At 36.8% G+C, this 18,112-nt stretch overlaps 2 protein-coding genes across 2 annotated transcripts; both read left to right on the top strand.

The window, feature by feature from the left end:
- The first annotated feature begins 2,149 nt into the window (after nt 1-2,149).
- LOC141638545 (plant UBX domain-containing protein 8-like) lies at nt 2,150-11,191 on the top strand. The gene is made up of 11 exons (XM_074447956.1): nt 2,150-2,770; nt 3,979-4,040; nt 4,232-4,775; nt 5,761-5,844; nt 5,927-6,045; nt 6,594-6,804; nt 7,163-7,357; nt 7,467-7,610; nt 10,228-10,371; nt 10,483-10,539; nt 10,727-11,191. The coding sequence occupies exons 1-11, from the start codon at nt 2,687-2,689 to the stop codon at nt 10,832-10,834; spliced, it is 1,752 nt and encodes a 583-aa protein (XP_074304057.1). The 5' UTR covers nt 2,150-2,686; the 3' UTR covers nt 10,835-11,191.
- Nucleotides 11,192-14,122: 2,931 nt separating this feature from the next.
- LOC141638546 (F-box protein PP2-A12-like) lies at nt 14,123-17,624 on the top strand. The gene is made up of 3 exons (XM_074447957.1): nt 14,123-15,144; nt 15,247-15,365; nt 16,837-17,624. Exons 1-3 carry the CDS (start codon nt 14,782-14,784, stop codon nt 17,255-17,257), a joined length of 903 nt encoding a protein of 300 aa, XP_074304058.1. The 5' UTR covers nt 14,123-14,781; the 3' UTR covers nt 17,258-17,624.
- Nucleotides 17,625-18,112: the final 488 nt, after the last annotated feature.

Genomic DNA, 18,112 nt, shown 5'->3' on the forward strand with positions numbered 1-18,112 from the left:
AAGTGATGTGGTTTAACATGGTCTAAAATTAAAAATCTTTGGATCTGCCAATAGTTGCTTATTAGCTATACCACCTTCTACGACCTCACACTCGGATAAAAGCGTACCCTACAAAACTAACATAGCCTATATGCATTTGAAACAGGAAAAGGCAGAGTATCTCAACATAATCGAGACCAAAATTCGTCACAATGACTTATACATTCAGGTAGGCCCAGCCACATCTCTCTCTCGTAGCCGAGTGCTTAAGTGTGTGCTTAAGCAGCTATCTCTAGACTAAGGTGCTGCAGGACAGAAAAGGTCGGCAAAATTTTGGGATGTTTTTGCGTATGGTGCACCTTTTGCCAGGTATAAAGACCACTTCCAGCTGCCAAGTCCGGGTGCAAGTCGACCTTTAGATGTATTTTCGGTTATTAGTTGTTGTATTATTATTGGCTTTCTTGCCTTAAACATCGTTGCACACAACAAACCCGCTTCTATGCCATGCATAGCTATCTATCTAAACAAGCATCTGGGTTAAATATCTCTTCTGATCTCAGAGCTATGGGACAATACCATAACGGAATTAAAGTAAACAAATGCCGATAATTATAGTAATTGATCGCTTGGGAAGTTAGTAAATTGATTAATTGGTTTAGTTAGTCTGGATCCAATTAGTTGATTAACATGCAAGTGTAGAGCTTGATCACTTGGGAAGTTAGAAGGTCAATCAGTGATTAGTTGTTTTCAGGGGTAATATTACAGAGATTGTTCACTTGGAAAGTTATAAGATGCTTCATGTATTCATGCAAGATAGGATTCACTTCGAAGGTAATTGAATCCTTGAAGTTGTTGATACACGCAGTTTAATTCATTTCCAGGCCGATTATGTTGTTTGCTGGCGCTTGTGTGGTTTTGTTTATGTGATCTTCAGTTTGATGTGTTGTAGTTGTCTTCGTCATCTTTAATTTGGTTTATTCAATTAAAGGTTAATGTTTGTGAAATCATTTTGAAGTCTGACCAGATATAATGGAATACATGTGAGAAATGGAATGAAATCGTTAGGGTCCTCTGCTAAGCGTCAACGTCGAATATGTACAAAAATGTGGTTGTGTGTAACCGCATAAAGGCGTAGTATGTCCGACTGTGCTAAGAGTCTGTATCAAGGTATGGTAATCTCTGTTATGTGCTTCTAAAATATTGTACTGTGATGTGATTTACCATTACGAATAGACAACGATCGGAAACAATAGCGAAAAGCCTACGGAAATTCCGAGCCCCATGGAACGATACCAATCCTAATAAACGAGCAACAATAATTTAGGGTACGGCGCGCAACGCGCGCCGTACAACAACTAGTATGCCAAAAGGTTAGAAAAAGAGGGTAAAAAATAAAAGTGCTTATTTTAAAGACTTTATTTATATTAACTTAGCATCAAATAAGGAGTTAAATTTTAGGAGGGAAAATGAATCATCAAAAAGGAAAAGGAAGAGCTAAAGAGAAAATGAAGAGTTAGAGATGAATAAGGGGTTATAAACGTGATAATAAGTATTCTATCTTAATTCTATGAATGAATATTATTAATTAGTCACATATTATCAAATGAAAGTTTCTTAGTGATTCTACGCTGTCGCATGTCTTATACATATGCTCAAGGTATCTTTTTTATATTATTAAATAGATATGACATGTAGATTATGATAGGTAATTTAGCATGCCTTTAAGTTAGATATATAGATTTTGTATTTAGATTATAGAGTTATTGATTTTACATACATAAATATGGAGCAAGGAGAAATGTAATGTAAAAGGTTTGCATGAGAGTGGTTTATAAATTATCTTATGAAATTAAAATAAGACATATAGTTGATGGTTGATAGTTTGACTTACTTTTTAATTATATTTATAGATTATTATTATTATTAAATCCACTTTGCATGAGAGTGATTTAAAAATTATCCTATGAAATTAAAATTATCTAAATTTAGTTTTTTACCATTAATTATGAGAGTAACTTTTAAATGTGGAATCAGTAATTTTTTTTTTTCATGTGTACTACTATGCTGGTATTTCCATGTGGACTATATTTTGCCACATCACAATTAATTGTTGCCATGTCACATTTGTCTACGTGACGTTTAATGTCGAGCCTTTTAATAATATTTATAGATATGTTTTATTCTCCCGTTTATCTTTGTGTTTTGATAATATTAAAAGCAATTCCCTCTCTGTATAACATTTCATTGAAATGAGGGAGTATGTACTATACTAGCAATATTATACATACCTCATTTTATCCCCATCAATATTTACATACATTATAAATTAAACTGAATGCAAATGATGATCATTCTCCTCATTAAATACATTCTAAAAATAAAAAAGATGAACAAATAACTAAAACACACTAAATAAAGTAACTATGAAAACTATTTTCCAAAACACAATTACATTCGAGTTCCTCACTCTTTTAATTCTCGACTCTAAACTATTTTATAAACGGTTTTACAAAAGACTTTGTTCCGGATCCTACCAACTCATGCACCGCTAAATGGATCCGTCACACACAAAAAAGTAAGGAATATCACAATTCGTTTCAATTTCAATCAACAAACCAACAAACCTTCTTAAAGTTGAACCCTTGTATACTCTTCCTATATTTTCTTCTTCAATACTTGAATTATAATCCCTATAGTTTCTTCTGCAATGGCGTCTTTTAATCGTGATACTATTGATACTTTTATGAGCATCACCGGTGCACCTGAGACCGTCGCACTCCAAAAACTTGAGGTATATTACTTATATAATTAACCTTTTTTTTATTTTTGTTTTTTAAAGTTCTATTTTATCTTTAATTAGAGTTGTTTAATTTGATGTTATTTTTATACAATTAAAGTTGTTTTGATTAGGGTTTTCTGCTGTAATTAATGAGGTTTTTGTTGGACAATCGATTAAATATTGTAGAATTAGCAATATTACGGTAATATTGCGTTCATGTTATATATTATCTGGGATTAGTTATTTCTGAAATGGGTATGTACCGAATTGTGTTCATGTGATGTTAATTGGAGTCAATTGATTTGGGAATTTTTGTTTTAAATCTGAAGTTAGAATAGTGTGTGGATGATTCTAATTTGGTTGTAGATTGATTATTTATCTGGTGTTAGATGTTCTACTAGTTCTTGTTGATTAAGATTCAAGCCAAACGTTATTTTAGCGCCTTTTCGGGCAATGTTTGTACTCATAGAGTCTTTTTATAGTGTTATAGGCAACAATGATCGTCATATAGTTATCGGCTGGATTGCTTTGATATGGCTCAATTGAGTTCTTCAGGATCTCTGTCTTGTTCGAGGAAATGGTGTTTTATACTATGTTGTCGCTTGTGCGTAGAAACTAATTAGTGAGTTAGGGATTGTTATACATGACTGTGAGAGTCGCATAGTGGAGTTAATTGAAGGCAATTTGTCGAGTATGAATGGTTAAAGCTTTGAGAGTCGCATGGCATTAGCAAAAACAGGATGTTCTATAGGGTAACTTATGGTAGTGTATAAGTGGGGTACATAGAATGACATCTATGTCAAAGAGATTGTTTCTAGATAGACCACGGACTTGTGGAATTATGTGTATGGTCATTTGTTACTCTTTCAGTACTAAGCATGGTAGCACGTTTATTAGTCATTTCTCAGTCTTTGCAAGTGTAATCAGGATACCTGGAAACTCACATCTCACCTGATTTTTTTGCCACCTAACTCATTCAAAAAGGGCAAATGTGAGTTTCTTTGTGTGAAACTGTAATGAATGATATTTTCCTTTGGTGAGTCTTCCACTGGATTGCTATCTATCTCCTGCAGGAAAGTTCGCTCTGAATACGTTAACTGTGCAGTGTCCAATATCTATTTAGATCTCAGAAATTGTTAAGGCTCACTTATAGCTGTATTCCCGTGTACTTCTGCACTCTGTACCTTATTTATGTGTTCCTAAATCATTCTAATGCGCAGGAGTATGCTGGAAATCTTAATGAAGCTGTCAATGCACATTTTAGCGAGGGAGATAGAAATGTGTACGTCCTTTCTTTTTAACTTTTTTTTTTCTCCGCCATTGCCTTTAATTGCTAGATCGTCTCCTCCATCGGTTTTAATTATCTTAAATCACTCCTGTTGTCGTTTTGGATTTAGTCGCTTCTTGCACCAAAGATCCTTGCTGTTGTTGTTTGATTATAATATGAATTTATTTATTTATGTAAATGTTTAGCATGCAGGAAGCTCCAGTTACTGCTACTGCTCCATTAGATGATCTCATGGATATAGATGACCCCACATCATTGGTGCATCGTGGCCCTTCATCTCTTTTTTCAGCTACAAGAGGGATGAATCCATTCTCTCTTCTTGATCCAACCTTCCAGAGGGGTCTATTTGATGCCCCCGACATCTTCAATCGCCCTTCTGAGCTCATCGAACGAGGTCGTGCTCCATTTGTTTCTCAGCCCAGAGAAGTCAGGCAAATTCCCATTGAAGTCAGGGATGGTCCTGATAATTCAGCTACTCAGCCTGGTCATGGTCCAAGAATCGAAGATGTGACTGATGTTATTGATGTGGAAGGATCAGAAATGCACGGACCCGTCATTGTTGATGAGGAGGACGATGAAGATATTACACGGAACTATCAAGGTATTACCAGACCAAGTGCGCCTCAGTTTGATGCTTCCGCAGATTATGGAAATGATATTGAGGAGGAAATGATTAGAGCAGCCATTGAAGCTTCCAAGAGAGATGCTGAACTCCAGAACAATAATGAAGTTAGTCTCTTTTTCTCTGCTCTCACTTTGCAGTTTGCACCTCTTAGTAATCATACGCTTTGTTTGGAGGGGTAAGGGATGGGGAATGTCATTTTCCTTCCAAATATTTCCTACGTTTGAGGAATTCTAATTTGGCTTCTAGTCTTGGAGGAGGAAAAATGGATCTCTCCGTTTCTCTCTCCCCCAGTATCTTGCATTCCAATTTGCTAACCAAATAGCCTAATTTGCTCCCCTCCTTTCTCTTTCCCCCTAAATCCCTTACATAAATCAATGATTAGTCATCGAAACAAGTTTACCAGATTCGTTCGATGAGGTCGCGATACGCTATTCGTTTGCGAATCAGTACGCCATAAATCGGGATTGGCTGAAGTCTTCGTGGGAATATGAACAGGGTGACTTATTAGAAAAGATGAGTTTTAAGGGGAATTTAGTGGCTGTGTATTGGGGAATTGGGAATTCTTAAAAGGTTTCTTATTCGTTTGTATTCGCGGTACATGTGGAACCATTTGACCATGTATCCACTTATTGAACATACTATCTTTTTGTTTACTGGGGGTGGGACAACTATGATTTTTTAAAAGACAAATTACTACTATTATTTTTTAAATTTTTTATAAAAATCAGGCAAATTAATATGATGAATTCCCATATTGCATTTAATATAATATTTCAGAATTCAGCTCATCGAATAAGCTACTGTGAGAAAATTGCGAATTCGTATTGGATGTCTTACGAATCTGCCAACCTTGATCTAAAACAACATTTTCCTAATACCAGAAGCTCATTCGCAGATGGAAAGGGTAAGGTAATCAGGCATACACAACTTTTATCATCGTGCTCACGACACATAACGGCTTCTTCCAGTGATCCATGGTGAAAATTGCGTTGAAAATTGCATTGAATGATCCATAACTCTTAGGCATCTATGCTGACTAAGTTTCTAAAAGCCAATATTATCTTGTTTAATTCGTCATTTTCATTGTAGGGGTTGGATTATGTTGAACCTCAACAGAGAGCATCTCAGCATGACGATACTGATATTGCTCATGCTGTTTCATTATCGTTAAGGGTTAGTGATTCATTATCTTCAGTTTCTTGTGCATTTGTTAGCTGTTTCTGATTTTAATCTATCATATAAAATCTCATTGCAGACCGCAGAACAGGAAAAAACGCAAAGAGAGCCGGTTCTCGAGGGTGGAGTTTCTGGATCAAATGTGGACAGGCCTATCAACGTGGGAGAGCTGTCTAATGTAGTTGACTCGAATCAAAGGTATGTGGATTAGTCGGTCAGTGCTGTTAGTCATTGATGACTTAGTTTGTAATGTAGATTGCTCATGCCCATTTCAAATTTAAACCGGTTTATCAATCAGTATTTACATACTTCAATGATGAGCAGTTGGTTTCCATGTACCTTTTGATGTCCTTAGTTAATACTACATGGTTTACCCATAGTCCTCTGTGCTGTCTACTTGTGGACTGTTATAGATTGTTGCTGCAAGAGTTTCATTCATCTCTACAGTTGGTTGTCTATTTGTTTTTTTTTTTGGTCCATCGGTTGTCTATTTGTTTGATGCATCCTATTCCTTCTTTTTTCCTTGACGGCTCTTGCTACTTGTAAAAAATGTGTGAAATCTTTTTTCACGGGCCGTGTGTGTTATTAGGTTAGATGATTTGACATGTTTTGCCATTACTACCCTAGCCCATTCTAACATTTACGTAATGAATCTTCCATCTGCTTTTTGAGTGAGAGGAGAAGCACAAAATGTGTGGGAAATACATTTTGATCATATTGCCCTTTTTATCTTTTAAAATTTCAAGGCAAGAAGCAGGGAGTTCTTCCATCCAAGATGAAGTTGATGAGTTGGATGAGCAACCCCTAGTTAGGCACAGGTCAGGGCAAAGGTCTTCCGGCTTTGTGGAGGCTGAGAGAAATATTGAAGAAACAGAAGTTAACACTGAGCCAAGTCATCCAGTCCCCACTACTGACAGTCAGACTCCACTCAATGGAAGTGCTTTTGCTACAGCTGAGGTACTCCATTTATGCGCCAGCTTTATTACCGGTAAATCAAATGATGCTAAACACAACAAAATAAATCCATTGCCTCACGAGTCACGATCCTTCGGATGGCGCAATAGAGGAGATTGGATGTACATAGCCTCACCCCTATATTATAAACAAAAGGCGGTAGTTTCCGATTGACAATTAAATAAAAAATTGTTTTGAGAATTGCATCGACAGAATAAAGTTATCCTAAAAAATGATAAAAATTAAGATGGGGATGCATTCATGTCATGTCTTTGTAAGAACCAAAGATCCTGAAGCCGTCTTGCATTACTATTATTATATTAGCAATAGTTGACTTGAAATAATAACATCTATTTTTTAGTGGGGAGGTATCTCTTCTGAGGAGCATGATGAAGCGGTTATGCTAGAGGCTGCTATGTTTGGCGGGATTCCTGAAAATGGATACCCTTTACCATATACTTCCCATCAGTTGCGTCCTGGGGTTGAAACAGCTTGGAGTGCACCTCGTCCTCCCTCACCAAGTGTTGTTGCTCAGCGGGCAATACGTGAACAGCAGGTATTTATTAATTATTATCTGCATCAAATGAGTATAATTGTTTTTGTGCTCGTGTGATATTAGGCTCTCTAACAAACCAAAAATAACCCTCTCAATTTCCTTTTCGCAGGATGATGAGTACCTTGCTTCATTACAAGCCGATAGGGAAAAGGAACTGATAGCCATAGCAGAAGAAAATGCGGCTAGGGAAGCAGCTCTTGAAGAACAGAGGAGAAAGGATGAGGAATCTCAAAGGAAATTGCAGGAGGAACAGGTGAGCTTTCAAGCTTTTGAGTGTGTTGAAATGCTAGCTTGGCTTACATGTTATATTTTCGTGCCTGTTTAAATGTCGGATAACTGCCAATTTTTATATTTTATTTTCTTGTGAGCCATGGAAAGTTTCCCAGTATCTATTGTGTTACTTCTATAAAGGGTTGCTGTTTCAACTAAGTACGTGTCATGAGCTCTCAACCTATGTTACTCTCACGTGTCTACAAGTGAGAATGCGAGGGCATGAGTATGGACTTGACTATTTATTTAGAAGATATAATACTCCCTCCATTTTCTTATTTTCTTCCCATTTGCCTTTTGGAGGTCAAAAGTTTTTTAATTTTGACCGTAAATAAGATTGAAAATAAAAAATATTAAATTATAAAACAAAAACATTTACTCTTATTATCAAGACATCTTTCACAGGAAAAGTTTCGACAAAAAAAAAGTAACATATAGATGTCGAAAAATACGGTCAAAGTTCCGTCTTGGAGACCGCAATAAAGCAAATGGGAAGAAAATAAAAAAATGGAGGAGTATTAATTAATGGACACTAACCCTTTGTTTGGATACAAAAATGGAGGGAAAGGGGAGAGGATTGGAAGGAGGGAGTTTTCTCTCCAAATCTTTTTTTGGTAGGAGGGGAAATAATTTCTCTTTTAGGAGGGAAAGGGAGAGGAATCAAAATTTCCCTCTCCTCCAAATTCCTCAACCCCCACTTTACTACTCTTCACTTTTCTCCCTCCAAATTCCCCTATCCAAACAATGCCCAGTACAAAAAATACAAAAAAGACATCATAGAGGTGATGCCCATCTACCAAAAGACACCCGTGAGGGCGATGTCCATATACAAAAAGACACTCTAAAAGTGATATTCAAATCCAAAGGACACCTTAAATGTGACGCCCATATACAAAATGAGAGAGGGAAAATTATGCTCTCAAGTTATCGTGGGTAATCTTATCTGCAAAAATAAGAAGAGATAAGTTTCAATTTGGATGAAGCATATGGCTCCAAATATATAATAGCTTCAAAAAAATGAAATTTGAACTCTTGAAATGAGGAGGCCACATCATCAAGAATACGATGGTTTCATTCAATCCAAGTGCACCACCAAATAGCCGGAGGAACCATCCTCCAAACATCGACCTTTTTCCATCCCTCTCTTCCTAGTAGAGACTAGGAAGATTAAAGTGGGCCCAACTTACTACAAAGTGAGACCAAGGATAAATTCCATAAAGACACGATCCATGAGCAAGAGAGATGAAGCTGATCAATAATCTTTTCATGCTCAGCACAAAGAGAATGACTAGCTACAAAGCTAAAACTTCTCCTTTTGAGCATGTCTTTTATATTTTTTTTTTTTAAATTTATATTTTAACTTTTGGTTAGTGCCGAAGAAAAAAAAGCTATAGTAAGAGCTTTACACTTCCAGATCTCCGTGGTCAAGAATTTGTGATTTGTGAAATTTTCCAAAAGATTGCAGAGATTCTTAACGGAGAATGATCCCAAAGGATCGTACTTCTAGATGCCAACCCCATGCGAACTATTAGCCTCCTTACTCCATCAACCTATCTTATGAACTCCATATTTGATGCTGAGGACATTCTTCCAAAGCGTCTCATTTCCGATGGCAAACCTTTACGTCCACTTTGCTTTATGAGTGAATTCTAGGAAATATTGTCTCTATTTTTCCAAAACCACAACCACAACCACAACCTGCTAGCTGCTGTTATGCTTGCACTTAAGTTGTTTCCTAGCTCCTGTCTTGACATAAGCTATTGAATTCATGTAAGATCTTTGCTCATGAAATGTAAGGTAAGGAGATATGGAGTGAGAAAATAGTGTTGTTTACTACTACATCCATTCAAATCCAAGCGACTCAGCCCCCTCATTTTTGTAGAGAAATTGTACATTTATGGGGTACAATGGATTTGAGGGGAGGGAGTATAGATCAGCACAAGGGTTATACAAGTTTCCCCTTATCTGCCTCAGTGGCCTTTAGCTAGCCAGTGCTGATTTGGACTGACTAATACTTGGAAATTTGGGATAAAAGAAATTTGTGCAGTTGGTAAGTTGGGAGCGAGGGGGACTATTTTTTCTCCTACAAGCTAATAATCCCTGTATAGGAAAGATGTATGGGAAAGATTTGACGGAAAACTCTCCCCTTCCCGTACCTTCTCTTCTTCCCTCTTTCTTTATCTAAACATAAGATTAAATTTTCCTCTTTGCATTATACTTACATGTTTAAGAGTCTTAAGACTTTGTTGCAAGATTTTTGCTAATGAGTAGGCTGGTCTTTGTTTCTTTCGTGTTCAATTACGGACTGCTTTTTTGGACCATTTTTACATGTCATTCATCTTATTGAGCTTACTTGTTTTTTTTCTGCGGCTTTCACAAACCTGTTCAGTAGTGCAGCTCGTCTCCCGTTTATCCTCAATTTTACTTTTGTACTTATCTCACCCATGCCTGCATGTAGTCTACTTCTCTTACCTTTAACGTCTACTTCATGATATATCGCCAATGATGATGCTGAAACGATTCCTGGAGATTCTTAGCGGTTTCGCAGAGTTAATCTCGTGACGAATACTATCATTTTTCATAATTCTATTATTTTCTAGGAGCTTGAGAGGCAGCTTGCTGCAAAACAAGCTTCTCTCCCGGAGGAGCCAGCTTTGAATGATGAGAATGCCATAACCCTTCTGGTTAGAATGCCTGATGGCAGTCGACACGGCCGCCGGTTTCGTAAGTCTGATAAATTGCAGGTACATCTTGTCTATATGCATTTTTTATGGTGAAATTTGATCATCCGTTGCTTTTTTTAATATAATAAATTATCTATGTTTGTTCGAGCTAACTGATTGTGGGTCGTGCAGGCGCTGTTTAATTTTATTGATGTTGGGAGGATGCTGAAGCCTGGCACTTATAGATTGGTAATTATTACTTCTGAGTTCCGAGTATATTCGTGTGTATTTTATCTTCATGCTTTCAGTTGCAAGTCTGCACAAGTAGGTTACATTCAACTGTTCTTAAACGGGTTTAAGATTAAAGAGCCCGGAAAGTGTCTTTGTCATGTATTCTGACCACCAAACTTAAACTATCTATAATATGAATTGACAGGTAAGGCCGTACCCTCGTCAAGCATTCAGTGATGGGGAGAGCAACCTATCTTTAAGTGAGCTTGGGCTGACGAGTAAACAAGAAGCTTTGTTTCTGGAGTTGATCTAACACGTCTTTCAGTAATTACTACCAAGTTTTATATTTACTTGCATATGGAAATTCCTACATTGGGTCATCTGACTAAGGGTCTCCAATTTCGAGTTTGCGACCACATTTTGAAAGGAAACATTGGAGGTGGAAGACATGATTGTGATGATGGGTTCATGGAGGATTGGTTGTGGCATTAAGCTCCTTGTGTTTATTTCTGAATATATAGATTTTCTTTGGTTTTTAAAATGGTGGGTGATTGTTTCTTACTCATCATTGCTACATATGATGAAACTGTGCTAAATCCGAATCAGGACACATCCTGAAGGCGGAAATTGATGCTACCTGTGTAATTAGTAATCACCTGTTTCCTCTTTACTACTAGTATTAAACATGTACCTGCTCTATTTCGTGGATCACAAATTCTCATATGATTTACAGTCTTGGGGGAATGTTGTCAAACGGTCTGATCTAATGGGTAGTACTCATCGAGCTAATGTCGTAGTGTGTAAATGAGTGAGACGTGAGTCTATAGTCAAATGGGTTGATCTTACATTATATTCCCACCGTCTCATGTTCCAACCATTTGTTTACCTTTGATTAAAATATTCCTTACAAATAGGTAAACAAATAAAAGGGACCGGGGGAGTGACTACAAGAGAATAATCGGTCCTTCGCCACCACAAACCAAGTTAAAGAAGTCGATGGTCAATGTTAAACTGGTGCACTATGATATGAAAAAGGAGGCAGAAGGAGATTCAAGTTTTGACCTATCTTTCATGGAACATTTTTTTTTTTTTTTTGGTCAGAAAAGTAAAAAGTGCCTAAACTATAGAGTTAGCTATAGCATGGGCAATCCTATTAAGGCTCCGGGGACATTAACTAAGAGAAAAACAATGATAAGATGATACTAGAGAAGTAATAAAACGTAAGTGGTGCAGCATCGTGGTTGATATCTCCACATCCATTAAGCTGAAGAACCAAGTTTAAGCAGTCCGAGGTTGCGTCAATATGCCGAAAACCACGATCAATGGCATCAATACAAGCAAATTTAAGTGCCGTTGCCTCTGCTTGAACATCAGACTTTGCCCAGAAAGCCGCACGACCTCTATGGTTCTTTTGGGTCAAATTTCTTCAGTTTAATGGTGTATTATAATCCACTACAATTCATCCAACTTACTAGATGCGTTTTATTGTTTTTTTCGTTTTTGTTTTTACTACGCAAGCATACAACTAAAGAATTACTACTTTGATTTGATTTATGATGAAATAAAGCAAAATTAAGTATTATTAGTTGCGAATGAAGCAGGATATCTTTTCTTGTTAAATTGGTTGAACTTCTATTAAACTCCGAAGTAGCAATCATTAGATAAACCCCTCTAAAATATTTTTATTTTAGGTCATCTAAAAATATCTTTGTATTGTTAGTATTAATTTATTGTTAGTTACACACTAGTATAGAACCCGTGCAATACATGCACGGTATTTATAGAGTTTTATTTTTTAATATACTATTTATAGATTGTAAATTGTAAATTTATTAATTTTTATAATACGACTTATCTTACAAAGTTAACGAAATTTTTACGTAGTTGCTCATTCATGGACGGGTTTTACTCATTCATGTACTTTTTTTCATTATGTTTCCATAGTATGCCCTTTGCCTAATTTTTTAAGTCCCTCTAATTCTCTCCCCACAAAATTAATCAAATCTACAAAATTAATTAAATCCGTCAAATTTCACAATTATGGATGTCAATTCTCATATCGATGAAGTAATAATTGTAATTTTTAATTAAATTAATTATATTGTATCAAATTAAGGATTGATTTACACTAATTAAATTAGGGTTTATTTAAACCGTCGCCGGAGTTGTGGTAAAGGGAGGTGACATTCGAAGTCGGATTGAGGGGGTGTGGCCCGCCATAAATGTTGCTGGTATTGGGTGTTAATGGTAGTAGTAGTCGTGGTACATGAACATGTTGCCGCTTCTCTGCATTTCACTTTTTGGTTTTTCGATTTTCGATTTTCCTTTTTTTTATTATTTTAGTAATTTTTACTATATTTTTTTTATTTATTTCAGGACTCGTACTCAGGAGGTCGTCGTCAAGACCGGCCGGTGGCGTAAGGAAGGCGGCGGTGAGGGTGGTGAATAGTGGTTGATGGGTGGTGATGGTTAGAGTGAGAAAAGAGTAAATGAAGAAGAGGGAGAGAGATAAAATAAGGGTATTAAAATGAAATTACAGTGAAATAAAAGGGGTATTATGGTCATTAACGTCCATGAAAGAGTAAAATCCGTACATGAATGAGCATCACCCAATTTTTATTGCAAAAAACTTAGAGACAAATTTTATGCACCTCAAATAGGAAAGTATATAGGGGATTATATCAAAATAAGAAAGTATATAGGGAATTATCTAAATAAGGAATGTGTTTTAGGCGGGAAAAATTGGAGCTTTTCTTATTCTTTTAGTATATAGAGATTAGGTGTAGGTTTGGAACACTATACCTTTATACGAGTGTGAATAGCGAGATTGTGGAGGACTCCGGAGTAATAAATTCTCATAACTATTTTTTCAAGAGTCACCTAGGTACAAGTGTTTCAAATCTACGACCTAAGTACATTGTACTTCTATCTTAATAACAAACTAAGACATCCCCGACAAGTATCAAATTTATTGCGGACTGGGAAGATGTGATTAACTTATTAGAAATTCGATTGTTCGATTAACTTGTAATTAATCCGTACATATTACTCTTGCTTCCGAATATTGTACAATGAATTAGGGGATTGATTTAATCATCTTTCCATTTTCATAGACAAAAGATTAAATTTAATTCACATGTAGCAACAAAAAAAACACGCAAATATAAAGAAGTTCAAACTTATTGCGTATTTGCAACAACAGACGGGTCGGAGCAAGTGACGAATAATGTCACTCACAAAACGAATAGGGGGGGACAAGGTGGGGTCACCCCCATGTGCTTCCCTCTCTCCTCTATTTGGGTCATTTGTGTGGGAAAATGGTATCCGTCACTCCAAAGTGACAGATACGTGCCGTCACAAATGAGATTTTGTGTTGCAAATATGGATGAGACGAAAACAGAAAACCTAGAGATCTAGAATAGGATTTTTAATTTCTAGGAAGGAGATGAAAGAAAAAGGAACGGAAAAATTCCTGATGTGAACAGAATCACAGCACACAAAAAGAACAAAATCCAAAATTTACAGTTTGTCCATAAAATCGATATCGACTCGGCATTTCATTGTCTTTATTCACCTATCCAACCACGCAAAGGATAAAACCCTATCATTCCATCATCCATGACAGATTAAAAACTCGATTTTTACCGTCTTTTACTCCCTCAATTCCCCCCCAATTTCATCCTCTTATTTATCCATCGCAAAAACACTCATAAATCCCAAATTTATTAACTAATCAATCAAATTATTTTAACGAAATTACTATCTTTTTCTGCTGTTTATCAATTATCAACATCATACGCGTCTGTCAACAGCAAGCTCTGCGGTGCCACTATTTTCTTGTCTTCTTCTCTCTTTAAACCCCTTAAATTTCAGACCCACTATCTAATTATTCATTAACATCAATTTTTGTTTCTTACCCTTTAAAATAAAGTTAATTTTGGTGTTCTTCCTTCTTTTTTTGCTATCCCCTTTTAAAAACCCTAATTTTGGTAGGAATTTGACCCAGAAGGGAAAAGTTGAAGAAAATTGGAAATTGATTGGTACCCAGAAGGTAAATCTGCAAGAAAAATCGACCCAGAAAGTTAAGATATTGATTTTGGTGTTCTTCCCTCTTTTTTACCTTTCTCTTCTCAAAAACCCTAATTTTGGTAGGAATTTGACCCATAAGTGAAAAGTTGAGGAAGATTGGAAATTGATTGGTACCCAGAAGGTAAATCTGTGAGGAAAATCGACCCAGAAAGTTGAATTTTGATTTTGTTGATGGGTTTAACATTTGGGAAGGAAGTAAAACCTGAAGAAATGGAGAAGACATTAGGGTTAGGTGATTTGCCTGAAGGTTGTGTAGCTATGGTTTTGATGAATTTGGAACCTCAAGAAATTTGTAAATTTGCTAGATTGAATAAGGCTTTTCATGGTGCTTCTTCTGCTGATTTTGTTTGGGAATCTAAATTGCCCTCTAATTATTACCAAATTGTTAGGAAGATCTTTGTTAATGATCTTAATGGTGAGAATTCTAATGATGATGATGATGACAATGATGACGGCGAGTTTCCGGTTTTTTTGTGCAAGAAAGATATCTATGCTAGCTTGAGTCAGTTTAATTCTCTTGATAATGGCACAAAGGTTGGTTCTTTTGCTATTTTTGTCAATTATTTACAATTTTTTTTTTTTTTTTGATTTGGATGGTATGTGATTGATTGCATTTTTTGTATGATGAATTTGCAGAAAGTATGGATGGATACGAGTACAGGAGGGATGTGTATGGCGATATCTGCCAAGGGTTTGTCAATAAACGGGATTGATGATCGGAGATATTGGAGTCATTTACCCACTGATGAATCTAGGTGAGATGTTTAATTCTTACCTTTGATTGATCCCATCTCCGTCATTTGTTTACCTTCCATTAGAATATCCCTCACAGGCAAACAAATGATTGGGACGGATGTAGTAGACTAGTAGTTGTTACTAGTTAGATTAACTTGTAAATGGATGGTGTGTCGAGTGTACTGTTAGTACATCTTGGCCTTCTTTGCTGTTAACTTATTTTTCACCGTGATTGTTAGTAGTTTGTAGTTTGTCAATGTTTTAACCATGATTTTTTCTGCTTGACTGAGGTCCTGTTGTCTAGTGCTTGGATTACATATGAGATAATGAATTAATTTTCTGTGGTTTGTCATCTATCCTTGGGAAGATTCTAGTTTTCTAGAGTAGATGCTGAAGTTCGGACGCTATTAGATTAAGTCATACTACCTTGTCTGGAATTTTCTCTTGGTTATGTTTATTGTGGTGGTCAGGGTGAGAGTGATGAATTTTCAATTTTGTTCTAATGATGTCGACCCTTTCCGACATGATCTTGAAGATATATTGATGGAATGAGAGGAACCCAAATATTGCTAATACTTTTAACTGCATTTCGGAAGGCCTATTGGAGTATTATCTAAGATATGAGGCGTCTAGGGTTAAATGTTTGCCCCATTAACAACTTACTATGTCCATGAAATGCAGTCCTGTTCTATGTACATGACTAGGACCCTAATTCATTTAGATTTTGTAAAAGGCATTTGCGCAGTCTTGTTCATCTATTCTTATGCATAACTTGGGCTGATTTTTAAGTTGTTTAGTGATGTTACATGCTTTCTTCGCCTTGGTGATTATTTTTGTGTATTTATATCTGTTGTTGGGCTGTATAGATGATATTGCAACGTGCATAACACGTGGATGCAGCTCTTGATGTCCACTCCCTCTTTAGAGGTTTGTTCCATCGGTTTTCTGTAGGATTAAGATTAGGTTGTTTTTTGCACCTTTGGATACATCTAAATGTCGGAGCTGCCAAAGCTAACACGAGAAATCCGACCCAAAGCGCACGAAACCCCACATGATAGAACTCAAAAATTGGTGAATTAGGACTGACTTGACCTGAGGCAAATCCAATAACCAATACAAACCGATTTATCACTACCTTACATGAAGGGGTCCTAACCAACGATGACCTGTGACGGTGTGACCCCGATATTAGCCCTACCAATTTTCATTTGAACCTGATACCCCTCCCGATTGCCATTTCCCCTACACCAAAAAACTAATCTGCAAACCTAACTTCTGGAATCTGGTGTGCCATTTCATGTGTCAAATGTAACACAAACTTGCGTGCTAGAATGTCTGGTTCTGTGAAAGATTACGCTTAAGCAACTTAAGAAAACTGGATCGTTAAATACTTCGTACATTGTAGTTGCTGTAGATCATTACTACTTGTATGTATATTAGCTATAAGTTTAGAGATTGACTAAATTACCCCTTCTCTGGGTATGGACACAGGTTCCCTACAGTGGCCTATCTACACCAAATCTGGTGGTTTGAAGTTGAAGGTGAGGTCAAGTTCCCATTCCCCGAGGGAATATATAGTGTATTCTTCAGACTTCAACTCGGAAAGACCCACAAGAAGTTTGGCCGTAGAGTCTGCGACACAGAGCAGGTCCATGGATGGGACGTCAAGCCAGTCCAGTTTAAGCTTTCAGCCGCAGGAGGCCCGCGCACCATCTCCCAGTCCTTCCTAGAAGGACCCGGGACGTGGCTTCACTATCACGTTGGGGACTTTGTGGTTGAGAATTCTGAAGTGGCTAGCCGGGTAAAGTTCTCGATGACCCAGATCGATTGCACGCACACCAAAGGTGGGTTGTGTGTGGACTCTGTAGTGATATACCCTCGTTCACTCAAAGAAAGGCTAAAGCGTTTTTAAAGGGCTCAAGTACTTTCAATATTAGGTAGTTAATGTAGACAGGTAGTATAGTATAGGTAGAGGAATCGAGAAAAGGCGCAGAGTGGCATTGTTTTTGGCCTTTAGGCTCTGTAGTCTGTGGGGAAAAAAGAAATGGCCGAGTTACTATGCATGTATTATGTGTTTCCTCGAGTTTTAATGAGGGAAATCGTAGGCCATTAAACTGATGATTATCGTGTTTGACGGTTTTACAGTATTTTATTGTAGAACTCTTCAGTAAAGACATATTTTTGCACAAGGGCGTTTAAGTTAAATGAGTGTTGTTACATGTAGAATGTTTTACACAAGAATTGGTGTAATTTGATAATTTCCTAATCGTCTTCTTCGACTTTTGGTACTTGGAACTTGGAAGTATTCAATTGCTCAACACCTATATACTCGTGTCTGGGTCTTACTAATGTGGAAGGGTCTAAAGTCTCTCCATATCTCTCTCATTTACCTATTAATGGACGAGACCTTATTTGACAAAAATTAAATCTGCATTCTCCAATTCTGAACCGTCGTGTCGAATCTGGACACTGGTTTTTCTAAAATAAAATCTCAGCAGCCATTGGAGAGGGGAAATCGATGAAGGAAATGGAGAGGATCTCAGCTTAAATTGAAGATACAAAATACGGGGATAGTTTTCAAAACAAGTATGAAATCTTCAGTTCTTTCTAATGTGGAATGAAGAGATTTGAGACGCAACATTTAAAAATTGTCATTGTCTTAAATCATATGATTTGCTTCAATAACCCAATCCTTTCTCTTTACAATGTCGTGTCGGAACACGGGCACAAGGCCCTAATCGAAAAGCCTAAGTGGCATCGCTCAACA

The sequence above is a fragment of the Silene latifolia genome, unplaced genomic scaffold (genome assembly GCF_048544455.1).
Source record: "Silene latifolia isolate original U9 population unplaced genomic scaffold, ASM4854445v1 scaffold_20.1, whole genome shotgun sequence".
Lineage (NCBI taxonomy): Eukaryota > Viridiplantae > Streptophyta > Magnoliopsida > Caryophyllales > Caryophyllaceae > Silene > Silene latifolia.

Excerpts from the sequence above, each read along its gene's own strand:
- LOC141638545 (XM_074447956.1), top strand. The coding sequence starts at position 2,687 with ATGGCGTCTTTTAATCGTGATACTATTGATACTTTTATGAGCATCACC. Across the intron at positions 2,771-3,978 it reads TCGCACTCCAAAAACTTGAG|GAGTATGCTGGAAATCTTAA; the intron begins GTATATTACTTA and ends TCTAATGCGCAG. Across the intron at positions 6,046-6,593 it reads GTAGTTGACTCGAATCAAAG|GCAAGAAGCAGGGAGTTCTT; the intron begins GTATGTGGATTA and ends TAAAATTTCAAG.
- LOC141638546 (XM_074447957.1), top strand. The coding sequence starts at position 14,782 with ATGGGTTTAACATTTGGGAAGGAAGTAAAACCTGAAGAAATGGAGAAG. Across the intron at positions 15,145-15,246 it reads CTCTTGATAATGGCACAAAG|AAAGTATGGATGGATACGAG; the intron begins GTTGGTTCTTTT and ends ATGAATTTGCAG. Across the intron at positions 15,366-16,836 it reads TTACCCACTGATGAATCTAG|GTTCCCTACAGTGGCCTATC; the intron begins GTGAGATGTTTA and ends GTATGGACACAG.